Genomic DNA, 21,012 nt, shown 5'->3' on the forward strand with positions numbered 1-21,012 from the left:
GTTTTAATGTTACTTGTCTTTCTAAACCTACTTATTCCCTTCATCAACATTTCCCTTCATTTCATGTTTCAATCCATTACCGAAATCATGAAGTGGTGAATAAACATGAAGTCTTCACATATTTTCAAGAATTATTGACGACTTTTTTTATACAAAAAAATTTAATTTCAAAATAATCTTGGGAGAAAATATATTTCAACTGAAAACAGAAATCTAGTTGAAAACAAAGAGCACTTTGAATTAATTCAAACTGGAAACTTTCAAAAATCGGAAAAATTTGCTCTTTCTAAAATATCCTTACCTATTCATCTTCAAAGGAAGATATTTTGTTTTCAACTAGAGCGCAGTTTTTTTTAGAATTTTTCAAAAAAAAATTTCTCTTTACTAACATTTTGAGTTCCTCTAAAGTTTACTTATCTTTTGAATTTCTCTTGGATTACAAATATTTTGCATTTTTCTTAAGCTTTTGCATTTCATTAACATTACTAATGTTTTTATGAATTGCGAATCTTTTGAATTCCTCCGGAGGATTACTAATATTTTGTATTTCTTTACTAATATATTGAATTTCGCTTAAGGATTGCTAATATTTGAAAGCTAGCTATTTGAACATCACATTTTTAACTTTTTCATCCGCAGAATCCAATTTGATTCGATATTTAAAAAAAATAAATCCTTATCTAACAGATCAATTATTACATGTATTTTTTTTTTCCCCACTGACTTTAATTGCTAGAGGAAAGAAGCGATGTCGTATTGTCATGAAAAGCTTGTTAACTTGAACCCACTACGAGTGTGGATACATATTTGTTTACTGCGTCTCAGTTGTATTTTTATTTTTTATTGATTCTCACGTTGAGGCATATTTACTGGGTTGCAGAGTATGTAGGTATTAGCAAAGCTTAGTGATGGCGAATCCGAGGAAGTTTAGTGAGAAAATAGCTCTTCATAATCAAAAGCAAGCTGAAGAAACGGCTGCTTTTGAACAAATTATGAAAGAAGTCATAGGTGCTACAAGAGTAAGTTCCATTATATCACTTTACATGGTGATGGACCAAGTTTTCCTCATCCTTGGCCTTCGAACACCACAACAAATTTTGTTTGTGTATGTCTAGTGTTATGCTGTCACAACATTCAATTCTGGTGTTGGGGAAGGAACCAATAAAGTTTAATACACATCCTTTAAATATATTTCCGTCTAAAATGATATATTTTTTAAATGTATGTATTTGTTATGTTGATTTGTTGGCTGGTACTTAATCCGCGAACACTATTTTCATAAATTTTGCCGCCGTTTCAATTGCCTTACTGCAATGTCTTGAGGTGATTTGTTTATTTTGGTGGTAAGTTGGTGCAGAAAGAAATACTTCTTTTTATGTCGTAAATTTTGTTTTGATAAGTAAATTATACTCGATTTAAGTGTTTTGCATGCATTAATACTAGAATAACAAACGGCTAAACGATTTTTTTTATTACAAAAAACAACAACAACTTCGATCCTAGAGTTTGAAAAACATGAAAAAGTAAACATTAAAATTATTCCCGGAGCAAAATTTTGATCTTTATATGTGTGTATGGGGGGGAGGGGGGTAGAATCGCAAATACAATACTTATTTTTTCATTCTGCACAGTCTGAAATCTTTATGGATGAAATCTTATAAATTAAAAATATTCACCTTTTTAGTTTTCAGTGTTTGTACATGTAATTGCTATGCATATTGCAAGTTTTTTTATTGAAATTTTTTGTAATTCATTTCATCTTTCATAATGCATTTATGTTTCTATTTCAGTAAATTTTCTCAGCTTACTATTTCTTGTATTTTTGCATTTAAATTTGTTACATTTGAAATTTCTGAAGTAACTAAAAAAATTTTTGATGAGTATATTTTTAATAATAATAGTATAGCCTATATTTTCTAGTTGAAATTTTAGCTTCAAGTTCAAATGAGTGGAGCAGTATTTTGTAAATTAAAGAATTGGTAATCTCAAATTTTGTGCATTGAGTAATTTCCATCTTTTGCAATTCTGCGACCAGCATACTTGATTACTTTTTGTCTTGGTAATAAAGTAAATTTTATATTTTTAACCCGCCAAAACTCGCACTGTGAGGGAAATACTCACACCAAGAAAATTTTTATAATTATTTTTTGAATTTTGTTGTATTAAATATTTTTAAGTATAATTAAACATGTATTTTAGCTGAAAATATTTCTTTTACTAATTTTTGTGGTCAAATAGGTACAGTGTTAGAAATAACCGGTCGTTAGTTACATTTTAAGACTAAAAATTTTGATTTGACTCCTAGATTTTCAAACCTACGCGTCAAGTTTGATGCCTACAGCAGGGGTTTCAAAAGTTTTCCGTTTGACCCTTTGCAGAATTAGAATTTTCTCTCCGTATCCTAGCTACTATCGGCCCTGCTTAATCGATTATTATCAGTTTTAAGAAATATTATCGATTATATAGGTGGGAAAATATTTCTTACCTTTTAAAATTGACAACATTTGTCTTGAAACGTAATAATATTAAATCAGCAGCTGGTATCAAGGAAAAAACATGTTATTAGTAAAAAGTTTTTGAAATAAGCTAAATAAATAATAAAATAGTTTAATAATTAATATATGCAACAAGTGTGTATGAAAATTTTAAAAAGTAACTTACAACTTGAGTTACGTAATCTTTGTTTTGGCACCATTTTTCAGCACATTATATTTTGAAAAATTTCATAAAAGTTGATTGCTCGCTCAAGGTCTTTTGGGAACACTTTTCTGACTTTCTTTTCCCCCTCCTCCCCTATCATGTTTTACATTTGATATTTATCAATTTATTATCGTCTGAAATGTGTATATTTCGTTGTGTTATTTAATTCGACTATCAACAGCACTATATATTGTTTTTTTTTTGTAACGGCAAAGACAAGAAATTTTAGACTAGTGAAAATGTTTTGATAGAATATGAATGTTTTTTTTCTCCCCGTTGATGGTAAAAGATATTAGGTACTTTATGTTTTTTACGTCGATGATTGTTCTTACTTAATTTATTTCTAATTTATTCATAATTTTTCCAAGCAAAAATATTTGCGAAAGCTGATCAATATTTCTCGATTTTCCGGGGAAGTTATTCAATTAAGCGGGGATCTTTAACATTGCGTCTATGGAAAAATATTGGTTTCCGGTATGTTTTATTTGTATAAGCAGGCATGGGCGCCCATATGCAAAATTGTAAGGGGGTAGAGGGCTCAGATATTTTAACCATGGTTTAGCAGGATATTTTCCCCATGGAAGCAGATTTCAGGACAGATTCGAGTCATTAAAATTTGACATTTTAAATAACTTATTCATTAATGACTGGAGAAGAAATGTTTTTATATTTTTGCAAGGAAAAAAGTACTAAAAGCAAGGAAGTTCTAATTTCTAGGGGGGCTCAAGACCACCTTGCCCCCCTATATGGGAGCCCTTGTAAGCGGGGTATTCGTTTATCCGTTGCCCGATTAAGTGAGGCTGACAGTATCCCTATTGTACTGCCATGGGCAGGTAAATGGCAGTATAGCTTGACCATGAAAAGAAGGCGGATGACCTTGAAGCAAAAACATCATTCGTATCATTTGCAATAGGTTTTTTCGTATTATTTTGGAATAGATAGGATTAACGAGACCGCACCTCTTACTATTCGGTATTTTCTGGCAGATTCTAACTATTACGAATGATACAAATGATGTTTTGCTTCAAAGTCATCCGCCATCTATCCATGGTCAAGCTTTACCTGCAGAAATAAGTTTTCGAGCATGAGTGTGCCATGAATAAATTAACTTTAAATCTTGATGCTTTAAAATACGTTGAGTTTTCATTATTCTAATATGTTTTCTGAATAGTGGGGATTGTTAGAGGAACAATAGGGCACTGTCCCACTATATCCCCTTTAACTTGTCGCACTATACCCCCGAAATAGAATTTTTAAATCAAAATATTCGAAACTGGCAGAATTTATTAATGAAAAATTACATGCATGCAATTATGAAAATTTCAGCTTAAATTCAGGTATTGATATTGATCATTGAATTTTAAATACAGTAGACGTTCATTTTTAAGCGGATTTGATTACACACGGTTTAAAGATTTGATTTTTTTATTTTACTTTTTACTCCGAAGCGGCGTTGCAAACAACTAAAATTTTCACCTCTTTTAAAATTCAAACTCCGGATATTGCAGATAACATGCGATAAACTGCATTAAAGAAGCAAGCTTAAACATTTTTTTGCAATTGCCTCCAGAACTTTTTTCCGAAGTAAAATTATTACACTCACACAGCTCAAATCTCACTGGAAGAAGAGCTTTTAGCAAAGACAAGGGGGGGGGGGCAAAATCAACGAGAATACCAAGATCGATGTTACACAAGTAAAAACGTTCACATTGAAAATTTTGAGCCACGGCAAATGATTTTTCTGATTTGTTAGTGAAGGAAGATCTTGTCATGGAAGTCACGCAAGTGATCATGGATGCGTTAATACAAATACAAATACAAAAGTGACGACCAGCAACAGGCTCTGGGCCCAGCTAGACTGGTCTTAGTCAATTTACAATCCCCAGTGAAGATCAATGGCCCTCTTAAAACTATCTACTCCCTTGCTCATTACCACCTCTTCCGGTAAGCTGTTCCAAGGTTCCACTACCCTGCTAAAATAATAATTTTTCCCTAATATCCATGTTAGCCTGAGATTTAAATAGCTTAAAACTTCAGAGAAAAATAATTTATGATTGCCAAAAGACTATCATAACCATACATATTGAAATAGACATTACACTTATTATATATCTCTCACTGAAATGGAGAATATTTTATCTATGGAACCTATAACCCCTATTTTATACTATTAAGTCGAAATTAACGTGTTTTTGATTTACGCAGCATTTTTGTGGAACATAAACCCTGCGTAAGAAAAAGGGTCTGCTGTGCATCAAAATCAAAAAAGTAAGACTTGGTAACAATTAACAATACAGCAAAATTGTAGCAAACATAAAAAGGTTTTTATGTTTGCTAAAGGTGTACAGCAAAACTACAGCTTCCCTTCATGATAAAATGTTGCAGGAGCGAGACCCCAGTGTTTCCATACAGGTTATTTAAAATATGGTGAACATTTTTAATTTTAAATGCTTGAGTTATAGGAAAAATGTTATTTGTCTCACTCTATCTGGTGTCCCCAATTTATCCCGGTCTCCCCTATGCTTTTGTCTTTATATTAAAAATATATATCCAGTGAAATTTTGTTTGTTGTTTTTGTAGGATATCATAATCTTTTAATTTGTTGTCTATACAGTGCAGAAAGTTTTTACCGGTTATCTAAAAAAGCAGGAAATTAGAAAACCGGCAAATTTTTTCCCGATTTTCCCACCCTTTTTTAAAGAAAAAAAGGATTTTTTTTTCCCCTCCAAAATATCTGTAAAAATATCCTGTGCACAAGCATATAATTCAGGAAATTTAGTACAGAAATGAAATTTAAACTCGGAGGATCAGCTTACAAGCGAGCAAAATTGCCGAAAATGTTTCCTGAACAAAACTTTAAAAGGGCACTTAAAAGCCTGAAGTTTTTTCTTTTTCGTTCCAACTGAACACTAAAGAAATGAATATTGATGCATTCTAATATAATTTTTGTTTTTATAGCCATAAATTAAATCCTTTTAGTGCAAAAGTCTACTCATACAAAAGTGCAGGACAAATCTGAATATACCTATTTGAATTTTCGGCATAGTGGATCGTGCAGAGTTCATTTATTTATTTTAACGATACTTATAAGTCTTCAAGATTTTAGAAACCAAAGTTTTATATATTTTCATACAATAGTACGAAAATTGCCTATTTCCACTCGGAAATGTGCTATTCTTATTTCATTTTTAAGACATTTATACTACCAGAAATTAGTGAAAGATAGCATTTTTATTTTATTATTTTTTTGTCTTGAAAAAATATGTATATATTATGCAGTGTAACTTCGATTCAACAATACCCGATTTAATGATTTCCTCAACTTAATGATACATTCTACTGGTCCGGATTTGACTGCATTGAGTGTCTGTGCTCCTTGATTCAATGATAACTTTTACCAGTCCCTTTGCAATCATTAAATCGAGGTTATACTGTATAGTATATATATTTTGCTTCTAAATGGTTCTTTCTTCAAAAGTTTCCAAACTCATTAATATTTCTTTTACTGTTTTTTTTCTCATTCCGAAAGGCAGAACTGGGTTTTATGGTAATTTAGGCTTTATAAACAATTGGCAACCAGCTTTTTTATCAATCCAGAAAACCAGAAAATAAAGACATCCTGGATCACAATGGTCCCAAGCATTCTGGATAATTGACCTACTTTTTTTCTAATAGGCGAATAAGTTATTTACATTTTGCACTGCGTACAGAGGCAGCGATTGGAACTGAAAAGGGAGGGGGGGGGGCAAAAAACAAAACAAAAAACAACAACTAAAAGCCATAGGACTTTTAGCGGCAGCCAAAAAATGAAAAAAAGACTGAAAAATACAAAATTTTGCTAGGGCTGGTTTAGAGAGCAGATGAGTGGTTATTGATGTAAATCAAACAACTTAGCCCACGTTTTCATTAGGATTTTGATGAATTTTGTACACAAATCTTTCCCCAAAGAAACACGTAGACATGAATTAGACTTACAATTATTTACCCCAAAGTATTTTGAGATGTCACAAACGCTTGGTGATAATTTATTTCATTAAGCATGTATTGTTTAAGTGAAACAATTGATTTACTAATATCCAAACAATTGATACATAAACTAAAAATTACTGCCTGTGCTAAATAATGTTTCATAAACAGATATACAAAGTAAAACAAATAATTATGAAATACACCGCCAGCTCAGTCAATTCCAGCCGAGGACTGCAGTTTTGTGCTTATTAGCACTCATCAGCCCGGCACAGGAATTGACTGAGCTGGCGGTGTATTTCATGTATTTCTGCCTTAGCCCTGGCTATAGTGGGCAGTAACTTACTGAAATAATTATGCTCTGAAAATTTTGGCATTTCTGCTTTTTTTTTAAATAATTTCTAGTTTTGGTTTCTAAATTGGGGAAAAAAAAATAAACCAAAAAAAAGGGGTTGGGGTTGCCCCCCCTTGCCCCCCGAATCTCTGCCACTAATTGTTTACATACTTTTTTAAAGATTTCCCTTTAATTTAGATCTCCCACATAGTAAAGGATTTTTAAAGATTTCATTATGAACAAATTAATTATTTTGAGAGAAATAAAAAAAACTCCTGAATAGAGAGGCTAGTCCCCCCTAATAAATATATTTAGAAAATTATTCAAAACCATCTGTTTTTGGGTTTTTTTAAAACATTTTTTCCCAGCTAAAACCAGAGCATTGGCCTCACTCGTATGTGCTCTGAATCTATGTTCCCGTCCTAAAAAAAATTGAAAAAAGAAAGAAAAATCATAGATGCATCAACCGTTGCACAGAAATCGCACCAATGATCATTCATATATATATATATAATTAAGATTGAAAATGAAAATAAATGAGTTTATAGTATAGAGCATTAATATATATTTATATTTCTGGTTCTTGTGTTGAGTTTTCATATTCTATTCCTGTAATAATATGCTTTTGGATAATGGAATTATTTTCTTACAGTATAATAATAATCGCTATTGAGGCTGCTTCTAAAGAAATGGGCCTTAGCATTAATGCTGACAAAACCAAATATATCTAAATAAACCATAAATCATTTGATTCTACCCCATTCTTTGTTAATGGCCACTCATTTGAATCCGTTGAGGAGTTTAAATATCTTGGAAGTGTCATTGCTAGAAACAATGATATTAGCGTTAAAATCAATTGCCGCCTGGCTATGGCAAACAAATGCTATTTTGGTTTTGGTTTGAAAAGCCAATTAAAAAGTAAACTTCTTCGTCAAAGTACAAAAATAAACATATACAAGACTCTTTTAAGACCAGTCCTAACTTATGGAAGTGAGTGTTGGGCTTTAACCCCTTCAAAGACCTGGTGTCCGGTATACCAGACAACCACTTTAAACAGCTGCTAATCATTTAATAATTGATTTAATTAGTTGATTTTTTTTGTAGTTGACTCTTTACATTCTGCTTATTATAATCTGTGAAATAATTTTTCGTTTTGGGATTGAGAGATAGAGAGTGGCTCATTTTTGCAACCATGGATTTTCATCTGAAGAAACGAGGTTTTTTTCCTGATTTTTAAAAAAATATATAATCTTTAATTAATCGTTTCAAACGCTTAGTAAAACCTGTGAAGTTGACCACCCTTGTAAGTTGACCACCTGTCTAAGTTGATCGCTTTTTTCAGGCACGGAATCAGCCCTTATCATGTAAATCAACCACTGTAAGTTGACCACCTGTTTAAGTTGACCACTGAAGTAGTGCACCGCAGGTGGTCAACTTACACAGGTTTCACTGTATTATGTTTTATAATTGTTTGTAGAACATTTTATAATGAAGTTTGTTTAGTATTTTATCGTTTTTGTATATGAAATATTGATTTCAAAAATATAAGTTTGGAATATTGGATGTGCCATAACTCTTTTAATTTTTCTCCTACAAACTCAAAATTTTGTATATAAGATACCCTTTGCCATAGTACACTGTGTACCAAATATCAACATTTTTGGTCAAATATTTCATAATTCCGACTGAAGGGGTTAACTAAAGCAGAAGAAGATAGATTGATGGTTTTTGAAAGGAAAATTTTGAGAAGAATTTTTGGTGCTGTCCACAGAAAAACAACAGATGGCGCACTCTCTATAATTTTGAGATATATAAAAAATTCTATAAACAGCCAGATATTATCCACTTTATTAAAGCCAATCGCATTAGATGGCTGGGGCACCTCTTTAGACTAGGTAGTAGGGACCCAACCCATAAAGTCACCTTCACAAATCCAGATGGTGCGCCCACCAACCAGATGGCTCGACTGTGCCGAAAAAGACTTAAAAACTGTTGGCCTCAGTGGATGGAGGAAATCTGTCTCTGACTGGGCGGGATGGAGGAAACGGATTGAGATGGTCTTGGCCTGCCCTAGGCTGTAGTACCAAATAATAATAATAAAATACAAATGCTTTTTTTCATAAAGGAACGAAAAACTTTTAGAAAAATAGTTTATTTACAAAATAATTTTAAATCAATATTTATAAAAAAAGTGAATAGAATATTTCTAGTGGAAAATGTAATTCTACAAAAATTCTTATAAGTAGTATATTTTTGCAAAAACTGAGCATGAAAACTCAATACAAAAACAAAAATATGAATGTACATTAATTTTATGTTATATACACACAAAATTTCATTTTCAGTCTTAATTACATTTATGAATGTTAGTTTTATTACTGAAGGCATTGATTTGTATACAACAGTATTTTTATTTTTTTTTAATTTTTTTACACCTGAACATATTTTTAGATTTGCAGCTCATACGAGTGAGGCTAATGCTCTGGTTTTATACCAAAAAGTTGGCATAATACATTATGAAAAAAAAAAACAAGAAAAAACGATTGTTTTGGTGATTTTTTAAATGTATGTCTGTGTGTAGGGGAGGGGATTCCCTCATGAATCCTTTAACTTGCTACAAATGTTCATGCTTTTGAACTTTTTATCTCTCTTGCTCCCCAGAAGAATATTAACGGTTATGTAATGCTTTGCTCCTCTTCAAATCAAAATAATGGCAATAAAATTCAATTTTATTATTATCGACTGAGGCTAAGTGATGCTTTGCAAATAACCGGTATACATCCCACATCATTAAACTGATTTAGAAATTTTCTCTAAACTGATGCATCGATACCGCGCCGACTACAAATCCAAGTACCGATGTAGAGACACCAGTCCACAATTGTTGCCGCTTTGGACTCTTAATTGTTTCAAAACGCTAGTGAAAATCAGGGCACCCCTATGGGAGGTTACTGTGACCTACCAAAAAATGTCCTTATTCGACAATTTTTTTTCTCAAGAATCGGTAAATTTGTAGACGGCATTGTGAAATCACCTTTTTAAAAAATGATGTTTAATGTCTCTTCTCATTAGATACGATACATGTTTCTGTTTAGGCTCATATTTTGTCATTCAATAAAATTCAGAGTATCATTTGGCAAATTAGGAATTCCTCCCCCCCCCCCCCAACCAAAAATTTAAGTTCTGGGCGTCTCTGTGTGGAAGATCATAAATGGAAAATATAATGATATGAACAAAGTTTATCTTATAATCATTCACCAAAAAAAATAAAAAAAAAAAACAATGCTTTAAGCGCAAAATAGCAACAAAGATTGCATACACGTATTTTGGTGTTTGAAGGAACCCCTTTTTAAATGCACACATACACAAGGAGAGATTGCTTTCATAGACTCACATCTTTTTGCATTAAAAAAAATAGACTCATTGTAATCTCAAAACACATGTCTGTAATATTTATTGCTATCTTGCACTTTCAATGCTGTTTTTTTTTTATTATTTCTTGCTGGTGCTATAAAAAAGAAAAAAAAAAAACGACATCGTGATGCATCGCAACATCGCGATGTAAGGTTGGTGATGCATCATGATGTAGAAATTCCTACATCACCCAGCCCTATTGCTGGCGATTTGATTGTCGAAAACTGAAAAAAAAAAAAAAAAAAATAGAGGCCCCATTTTTAAAAAGTGTTGGGTGCTGGAAGAAAACAGTGCTGATATTCGGAGTCAGGAGGTCATTTTAAATTAAGAACCAGCAGGAATAGTGTCAGAAACGTTTTTCATGTCTCTCAATGTAGTTAATTTGTTCATAATGAAAAATTTGACTTTTTAACTTAAAGAAAAGCATATATATATATATATATATTTTTGAACGTGGAAGACCTAAATATTGCATAAAAACAAAAGTTTTTTTTACATCAGATAACATGAAATTTTTTGAAAAAACTTTGTTAATTTTTAAGAAAAATGATTTTTTTGTAGAAAATTTTCAATATTTTAAGCTTTGTGTGGTATACTTAAACGTTTTTTTGATTTGAATATAAAGCTTTTTGTTGTATTTAGGTCTGTAGAGTATTTTTTAAAAACTTGACATTTTGAATTTCTAAGACCAATTTTTTTGATACACTTTACTGTACATTATACTTTTTCCAGCGCAATATTTTTGATTTTTTTGTGTCAAATAATGCAACAGTAAGATAAAGTGCTCCAAAGCTTAGTTTTTCTATCTTCCTTCTTTAGAAAAACTCTTTTTAAATTATTTTCAAAAATTGATAATGCTTGAAGTATTTATTTTATTTAAAGATGTCAACTTTAGGGCATTTGACCTCGCTTTTGTTTTATGTCTTGAATGTGCCATTTTTATTCTTATATAAAAGATGTTCTTTCTTTAGTAATGTGTTATGTTTCATTCAAAGCACAAAAAATAATGCTCTGATCTATTTCTTTTTTTTTCTTCATAATATGTTTGAACATTTTTTTAGGGGCCAAAACATCATTTGCACATTAATCAGTCCCTTGGAGCATATCGTGCTGGGTCTTTGCCAAATGTTAACCAAATCAGTAACAATAGCATTGATTTGCAGGTCTGTATATTGATGTTTATTTTAGTTCCACATTAGTAAGAAAATATTTGTTGTTTCTAAACTATGTTGTGACTTGTTTCGATGGTTTGTGTTCATTATTAATTGTAAAGTGAAAGATTCGGTTTAGTTGCACTTCTTCATTTTAAGGTGGGAAAATGATGTGTTTCAAAAATTTTGAATTTTTGTTTCCCAGTGATTTCTAGGCAGCATACAATTTTAGGAAATGAAACTGAATCTGCTTATATTGAAGAAAATATTTACACTGAATGTTTGAGCTTTTCAGTTTTCATTTCAATTTTAAAATTTATTATGTTTCACAATTGAAGATTTCGGTCCTAGAAGAAGACAGCTCCATTTTTCAAAGACATTAAGAATAAAAAAAAAATTTTAAGATTCTTTTTTAAAGATTTTGTCTTTATATTTAATATTATGGTAGGATTTGCCAGAAACTAATTCAATGGCATTTTAATGAAATTTTACTTTGAGTGATTAATTGTTATGTTTTGGATCTGTCCTGTTCTTGCTGCAGCACATACAATAATCATCCCCCCCCCCAATGCATTTTTAATAATACAATAAATTCTTAATTATCCGAGCTCAGAGTTTCCGTTTTAACCGAGCTATAAAACATTTCATATTTCGATTTACAAAAAACTATTAAGGACTTTTTTATGTAAAAACTCTTAATTCTCATAAAGTATGCTCTTTACGAGAAACTAAAAGTGTTTTTTTGTAAACTTTTTGATTATAATATGAATTGTATGTGGTTTACTTGTGCAAATTTTATATTTGTTAAGTATATTACACTAGCAGTACCCGCACAGCGATGCCCGTGCTAAAAATGTAATGGAAGTCCGTTGAATAAAAAAATTTGGCACCCCCTCCCCCTCTGATGTGAAATGATTATTTTTCTTTGTGTAAAATGCGTACATACATTTCAAAAAAAAAAAAACCTATTAAAGTTTCTTTGGAATTTGAAACTTTTCATCAAATCATTAAATTAGATTTACTGTTGCTTTGAACTAACTCTATTTAGCGAGTGAAGTAGTTTTTACTGCAATTTAAAATATTTTGCCAAATAAACAAAAAAAGACATCAAATAATATCTTTCAAATGTAAAAATAGTTCCTCAACTCTATTGTTTATCGCCAAACTCGCCCAGCAACTATGCTATCATAATCCATCCGTCTAACACAGTGTTTCTTAATTTTTTTGATCAGTGGAACCCTTTTAAATGCTCACTTTTTTCGTGGAACCCTTAGTTTTTTGTCAATAGTTTGCAGTGGCGTAGCTAAGGTTCTGTTTGAGAAGGAGCCCAGGTTCTTATCTCAAAAAGACTATCACATTAACCATTTGTCATTAAATTGATAATTAAATAGACTTAATTATAAACCATGGTAATTATTGCTAACTGCTAACTATTATTTATTATTATAAAACACCAAAACACTCCTATTTGCATAGGCAGCTGGTGCCCCAAAAAAGTGGATGTCAAAGGAGGCGCGGGGGGAAGAGGGGAAGTTTGGTGGGCTACACACCCTTAAAGCTAATTTTTTTCTTCAAAAATTGAGCAATTAAATTTTTACGTCATTATTAATGAATTCACCTTCTTCCTAAAATTCGAGAAATGGAATCAAAAAGCAGGACCAAATGGCCACAGAAGATTCCCTTCCACCCCAAAAATCAAAGTTCCATTTTAATTTTTACGAGATAATAACATGAAAAAAGCATAAAAACAAGCACTTGTTATGTCAGTGCTTTCTTTAAACACGTGAATAGATCATAACTATAATTTTCCATTCAACCCTTAGTTTTAAACTTAGAAAAGTGGAGGGGCGAAGTCCCTTTAATGTTGAAATTGAGAGGGCAATTGCCCCCCTTGTTCCCTTGTATGAGCCGGATATGCTTATTTGTGATTCTGAGTATTTTTAAAAGGGATTAATAACCTCAGAATTTATGCATGAGCTATATTATTAAATTATTTTCTTGATTAGGAAAAGAGATACTGATGCGTTTTACCTAAAATAGTGTTAATAATTCACTAAAATTTACAAAGAAAAAGTTTTTTTAACTTAAAAACTAAAATGTCTCTTCTTTTACAAAATTTTTTAAAGTTATTTATAAACCAGAGACTTTGATGTCACTGTATGTTATGTTGATTAAAATTGGTGATCACCTGGGTCGAATTTATCTCTGTGCCGCCGCTAGACAGATTTAAAATCTGCCTCCCCCTCTCCCCTAAAAGAAGCAAAAAAGTGTTCCCGAAATTTAAATTGTCAAGTTTATGAAGAAATGAAGACGTTTTACATTCAGGGGTGCCCCGATGGGAGGTCATCGCAATCTCCCGAAAAATTCTTTATTCGGTAAATTTTGCTGACGATTAGGAAAATTTGGAGATAATACTGCTGCATATTCTTTTTCCTTTTTTTTTAATTTTTAAAATTGTTTTTTAATGATACTTAACGTTCCTTCGCATTAGATGTTATGTACGTATGTATAATATGCGTGTGGGCTCATGTTTTATCATTCGGTAAAATTAGAATTTGTTTTGAAATCGAAACTCTAGCCTTGTTATTTAATATCTATATGACTGAATCTTTGATGAGCACTGAACTTTAATGTCTTGTGCGTTAACCATTTTATGAGTTGTCATCTTTATTTATAACAGCACCTTATCCTGTTATTATTTTTTTCCCATCTGCGAATCAACGATTTGAATAATTTCCTCTGTTATTACGTTCACTTATTTATGTTCTTACCACTCCTCACTGTTTAATAGAATTTTATTAGTAAATTTAACTGGATTACTTTGCAAAGAGTTCTAAGTTTCCACTTTTAAAAACTGCCCATTTGAAAAATATATATCACTTTTTAAAAAATTTTAAGACTCTTTTTTGTTCTTAGATTTTTAATTTAGCATGTTTTCTTTATTTAAAATCTGCCTTTTTCGCTCGTCACTCATTTTTATTTACCTCCAAGACTTAACATTAACAGAAAACATTTTTTAAATATATTAAAAATGTAAAAAAGGAAATAAATGTCAATCACTCAAGAAACCAGTACTGAATAAACTTTAGTATAGCACTAAAAATCTTCGTCTAACTCCAATTTTGTTGGGACTTCTGGATAAACGCAACGACACTTTCTGAAATTGACTCCCGCTTTTCGTCTTCATTTACTGTTTTACCCTGATCAATTACAATGTTTGAAAAACATTTGATTTTCATTAGATGTGTGAAAGTAACCATTATTAAATTACAAGAAAAAATTGTCTCTGAAAAATGAAAGAATGCTAATATTTTACTTTCAAGAATAAAAAAATCATTTAAAAATGTGTAGCTAAAGCAAAATTTGCCCTCCCTGAAAATTTTGCTGCCCTAGGCAGCTGCCTACTCTGCAGATTGGGAAATTGGGCCCTGTTCCTCACTCGTTCAATGTTAAAATTCTGCTTTCAGCTGCTGCCATAGATACTGGGAGAGTGGCTAGTAGATTATTTGAAATTTACGTCAAAAATCATAATTTTAGGCAATATTTGGTAATGATGCAAGAAACGAAATTTGGGGTGTCCTTCCATAAGTTTTTCAACATTGAAGTCACTTTTAAACTACCTTTGGGGATATTAGGGGGTCAGTAGCTTTTCCCGGAATTTTTTCGAAATTGAAGTGCTTAAAAGTGAGAAAGTGGTGCTTTATGACTCATCTTGGAAAAATTTCGAAGTTGAATCTTAAAGGCACAATTTCAGGCGACAAATGAAATTATTCCTATAGGGCCTAACGCTGATTGGTAATAAAGCTCAGATTAGTATACCAAAGCAAAAGAAAATTTATTTTTAATTTTGGGAAAGTGTTTTCATCGATATATTAAGCAATAAATTTGAAAGTTGTGGAATGAAAGCATGCAAGTCTCATGGAACCCCTAAGAGAGCTTCGGGGAACACAATTTAAGAAACTCTGGTCTAACGAAAAAAAAACATCCAGTGGAACATTTAAAAATCATCGCCAGAAAAAAAGAAGAAAATGTCGTACATTTCACTTGGATAAAAACAAATCAAAAGTTTCTTTTCTTTCAAAACAAATCGCCAAAACAATGAATTACATTTACGGTTGCTTTAAAGCAACAATTCTAGGCTGAACAGCTCAGCACCTAACGCGCCAAGCGACCACGCTACTGGAACCCAGCCCTTTTGCGAGTGACGCGGATGTTTTTTCTTTGGCAATAATAAATATTTCACCAAAAAAATAAAAAAGTATAAAATCACATTGACAGTAGCCTTAAATAAAATAAATCTAAGAAATTAAATGCAAAATAAGGAAAGAAACAATGGATTCAAAAAGCATAACCGTGGAAACGCGAAAATAAAATGGTTGACAACCTGAATCAAAATGACATTTTTCGAATTTGATTTTAAAACGCTTGTAATTTTTTTTTCCTTTGAAGATAGAAGCTAAGTTTTCAACCATAGGTCGAGAGAGATCTGGAGTAAAAAATGTCACTTTTTCCAATGGTGTCGAAAACTGTGGGACAATTCCTTCACTTTTTATTGATAGATTTAATGAAGAAAGTAGTGTCTAAATTTCAGCTAAGCCTAAAAAAGTTCGAGCTAAAAAACACAAATTACTCCTGCCGTAATTAAGTTAGAGCATTGAAACAAATTGTTTAGAACTCGGGAAAATTCTACCCTTAACAACGATATATAATATTAATATGTGCAAGTAATTTTTCACTCCCATACTCGGGAATTTATGTGAAATTTGGGCCTAAATTGGAGTAAAAAAAGAACTATTTATCAGATTTTTTCGAATTATAGCCTATGTCACTCAGTAAGAAAGCTCCTTTTGTAGTGAAGGAATTTTTCAAATAGGTGCAGTGGTTCCAGAGATTACCTCGAACATATTAACACACAAAAACCCGCCCTCTCTCCAGCCTTGCATAATATAGACGAACGCTGCGAACGACGTTCGCAGAAAATTTTAGGCTCTGCAGAAATTTTTTTTCAAACTGCTAACGTTAATAAAAAAAAAAAAAAAATTTTTTTTTTTTTTTTTTTTTAAAAAGGGAATTTTTAAGAAAATCCCAGAGTTTATTTCTGTTAAAGCCTTTCTCCAAAAGCCTTTTAAAGCACATGTGTAAAAAAAAAAATAATGGTTTTGGCAGTTTTCTTCAGTTAGTGAAAAATAAGCAAACTATATGTTATTGTAAAAAAAAATTAAATGATTTAAAGCACTATTTTTTTGTCTCTTTCATATTTGAATATAAATTTAATTTTTCATTCAAGGGTGAGTTAGGCAAAATAATTATTTGCAGAAAATTTTCCAGTTAGGATTTGTGTTCGCAGAAAGCTTTTCATTTTATCTAAGTCTGCCTCTCTCTTTATAATATTAGTACAGATTTATAACTGCTCTTTTTCTTTTTTTTATTGTACTGTTCGCTTTAGCCGAGTTTTTCGTTTATCTGAGTTAGTCGTGGTCTACATTACCTCGGATAGTAGCGACTCTACTGTAATACAAATAATGTATGGTTTTAATAGGGGAATAAAGCGAGTCTTGCGATTAATAACACTGAAATTGGAAAACAATACAGCAAAAGAGGAAAAGGTTTTCTTAACTTTCTCCTAAAACGTAGCCTGTTATACAGGGGTGCCCACTCCCCCTAAGAGCAAGGGTGCACGTCCCTAAATATCTCAAAGACCGCCCTGCGAAAAGCAAGAGCTACCTGTAAAAAGGGGAAAAATACCCCTCAAAACATCCCCCCTAAAAATTTTAATGACTCAGTCTGTGCCATGACCCCTCCCCCCACCCCTAGGTGGGCACCCCTGTGTTACAGCTCCTTTCCTTTGGTATTTCATGGAATATTGGTTAGAGATGTCTCATGCTTGTACAGCAGCGTTTCTTAAATTGTGCTCCGTGGGACCCCAGGGTTCCATGGAGGTTCCATTTATATCTCTTAAGGGTTTCAGGAAACTTGCATTTTTTCTTTTTGATGTTTAGAGAAATTTGTTAATTATGAAATCACATTTTTCAAGTCAAAACAAAAAATTTTTTTAAACCAAAAAAAAAAGTGCTTTTATTGAAAACAAACTATTCCTTGAATGTTGTTACATGTGTAGTGGTGTCAGAGAGAGAGAGAAGAGAGATATATTTACTACATAACTCGGTTTTTAGTAAATCACTGTTCAATACATGAAATCACATGTTCACTCTTCCAGTGATATTCATCCTCTGACTGCCAGTGCAGATTCTCAGTTAGCCTTGTGGGAGTTCAAGTGGTTGCACAATTAGGGTTTCCATAATTGCATTATTGGGATTTCTCCTTTTGCTGATGAATTTATGGGTTTCCCACACATGTAAACTATACTGTTTGGGAAAAACGGGTTCCACGAAAAAAGTTGACATTCAAAAGGGTTCCACTTATCAAGCAAATTAAGAAAGGTTGTTGTACAGAATGAATGACAAATTTTGTCTTCATAAATTTCAATGTAAAACACAAGCCGGGCAAAAAGTGGGGCTGTCTTTTTCTTCCACCAAGGTCTTCAATTGTACTCCATTCTACCAGTAGAAATGAAGCACAGGTGATGTAGTAACTTAAATTGCAATGCAAATTCGAAAAAAAAAAAAATCTTGTTCGTGTTTATGTATTTTAGAACTGATTTTGTCTTAAAGAACTTTATCCTTCAGTTCATATACTAGTGCTTCAATTGTCCAAAATTTTGTTTAATCTAAACATTCGTTGAAAAAAAAAAGAAAAAAACAGGAGCCACGGTATCAATGATTCAGTCACGGTTTAGATCAATTAAAAAAACCGCATTGATTCAATTCATTTTTCAACTTCAAACCTAAAGATCCCCTTGAAAATTCTGAATTTCATTAATTCTGCCTTCTTCTATAATCTTTCTTCTTTATTTTTGATTTTGTCCCTCTAGTTTATCTTCACCTGACCATTCTTATCTATTTAAAGTCTTCCTCCTTACTCACTCTGGGGAAAAAAATAGTTACGGCACCTTTAAGATAGTAGCAACTGTTTTCTTTATTTATTAGTAAAAACTTAAATTTTAAAAATTAGGACTTTTTTTAAAAGTGAAAGCTATTAAGCAATTGTAAAAGGCTCAACCCTAAAAGGTGGGTGTGAGAAAGAATGTTGGAAAATGAAAACTGTAGCTAAATTGTATGTATGTTTTTTAAAAACAGAGAAAAATAGGAAACTTAAAAATTTTGCTTCAACTATCAGCCCCCCCCCCCAAAAAAAAAAAAATTAAGGCATGATGTATGTAAATTAAAAAACCAAAAGAGATTAAAAAATTCTTTATCAAATGAAAAACTTTCAGTTTAAAAAGAGAATTGTAAAATATATTCTGTAATTATACGTATAAATTAAATTTATGCTTTTACAGCAAAGTGGAGAAGTAAAAATCTGCAAATTGTCTGATTTTAAGATACTAGCTCTTTATATAATGAGTAGCAAAAAAATCTACTTAAAATTGGGAGGGGGGGGGGGGGACTTTTTATTTATTTGACTCTTATTTAATTTTCTTCTCAGGTAACATTTCTCAATTTGTTAATTTCCCCCTATTTTCTGTAATTGCACTCTACTACTGTGCCATCTGTACTAAATTCGATTTGAATCACATGCAATGCCGTTAAAGTTGGTCTTACATCGCATTATGAAAGTATTTTGGTAAAGTAACATTAAAACAATAATGTTTTTGCAATTATTAAAAACGTCAGTTTCAAATGTAGTTATTGTTACGATTGTAAATTACAGGGTTCGCACTAGGGTGCGAGATTGCACGATTCCAGCAACTCTTCCTAAACGCCCTTTGCAGTCTGTTCTCCCTGATCACCATCAGCGGACATATATGTGAAAAAGATTGCGAAATTTATCTTCATATTTCTTTAAAAAGATAGCCAATATAAATAGAATGGTTTCCGATAATTTTCAACTGCTAACAGAATCAATGAACAGAAGCATCTAGGAATTTAGTCACAAAGAAGCAGAAAGAAAAGGTCGAGAATGGCTTTATTCTTTGGGGTTATTGAACGCTCAAGCACCTTTTGGAATTTCGTGTATTTCTCATGCTCGTAGTTGCACAAAACAAAACGTATTTTCAACTTATTTTGCGTTGAAGCTGTACCAAAATGCTTTCATCGGCAAAAAAAGTCTTTTTCTGACTTTTTTTTTCTTTTAGAGCCATAGATACCGTTTTGATAACTATTGAAAGTGCTTTATTAGCACACCATTTAGTAAATGATTGATTTCAAAAAAGAATCTTGCCTATGTTGCAAAAATTAGGAGATTTTATTTGACAAAAACAATCACTATCTCTACAATAATGAGATGCACATTGTTTCTATCAAACAAATGGAACGTTGAATTGCAATGTTATGCTTGTTAAATGCGTTTTTTGCTACATGATATGCAAATACTTTGTTCAAATAAATATTTATCCAAAATGTTCCAGCAATAAAAGTAATATGTCTCCCACTTCAATTTTAAAAATCCCACTTAAAATGTTGGTCAGAGATACTAGATCCTACCTTATCTGAATCCCTAGAAATTGATCAACTACTATAGTATTTAAAAAGATACTTAAAAGACACCACCAGCTCAGTCATTCCATCCGAGGACTGCAGTTTCGTGCTTTTTAGCACTCATCAGCCCGGAATAGGAATCACATGAGCTGGAGGGGAAAAATCTCTTAAGGGAGCCAAGAGAGCCAAACAAACTGGTAGCTAATGCAGAATTAGCAAACCAGATGAGCGACCGCAGCAATGGTGCGGTTCAACTCAAAGTTGAACTTACTACAAAACTTACTACAAAATACCTTAGCTTTGCCATCAATCTTTGAGTTGAACCGCACCATTGCTGCGGTCGCTCATCTGGTTTGCTAATTCTGCATTAGCTACCAGTTTGTTTGGCTCTCTTGGCTCCCTTAAGAGATTTTTCGCCTCCAGCTCATGTGATTCCTATTCCGGGCTGATGAGTGCTAAAAAGCACGAAACTGCAGTCCTCGGATGGAATAACTGAGCTGGCGGTGTCTTTTAAGTTTTTCTGCCTTAGCCCTGGCTTTAGGGCGGTAACTTACTACAAAATTTAAAAAGATATTTTTAATTAAAAGAAATTGAAATCATAGCTTTTTTTTTACAATCTGACAGGAACTGTGTTACTGTGAGCTCTCATACAAATTAAACCCTGATATATACTTAGCATTTTAATTTTTGTTGTGTAAAAGTATGTCGATTGGTTTTTAGTGTGTTTTCAAAATACTTTAATAATGAGTGCATATGACACAAATAAATACAACCTAGAGCTTTGGGTTTTACTTTTTAAAATAAAAGAATTGAAGATATTTTTAGATATAAAGAGAAGAAAAAAAGAATGGAAAATATAATTGAAAGTCACTAAATTAATAAAAAAATACATTGACTAAAAATTTAAATT

The 21,012-nt window shown here is 31.9% G+C and overlaps 1 protein-coding gene across 1 annotated transcript in view; it reads left to right on the forward strand.

The window, feature by feature from the left end:
* The first annotated feature begins 889 nt into the window (after positions 1 to 889).
* LOC129224431 (CREB-regulated transcription coactivator 1-like) overlaps positions 890 to 21,012 on the forward strand; it is a 92,102-nt gene continuing 71,979 nt past the window's right edge. Inside the window, exons 1-2 of the mRNA XM_054858885.1 lie at positions 890 to 1,019; positions 11,476 to 11,577. Of these exons, the coding sequence (XP_054714860.1) occupies positions 909 to 1,019; positions 11,476 to 11,577 (213 nt within the window). The 5' untranslated portion in view covers positions 890 to 908. The remainder of the gene's footprint in view (positions 1,020 to 11,475; positions 11,578 to 21,012) is intronic.

Source organism: Uloborus diversus, chromosome 6, assembly GCF_026930045.1.
Source record: "Uloborus diversus isolate 005 chromosome 6, Udiv.v.3.1, whole genome shotgun sequence".
In the NCBI taxonomy this organism is placed as follows: Eukaryota; Metazoa; Arthropoda; class Arachnida; order Araneae; family Uloboridae; genus Uloborus; species Uloborus diversus.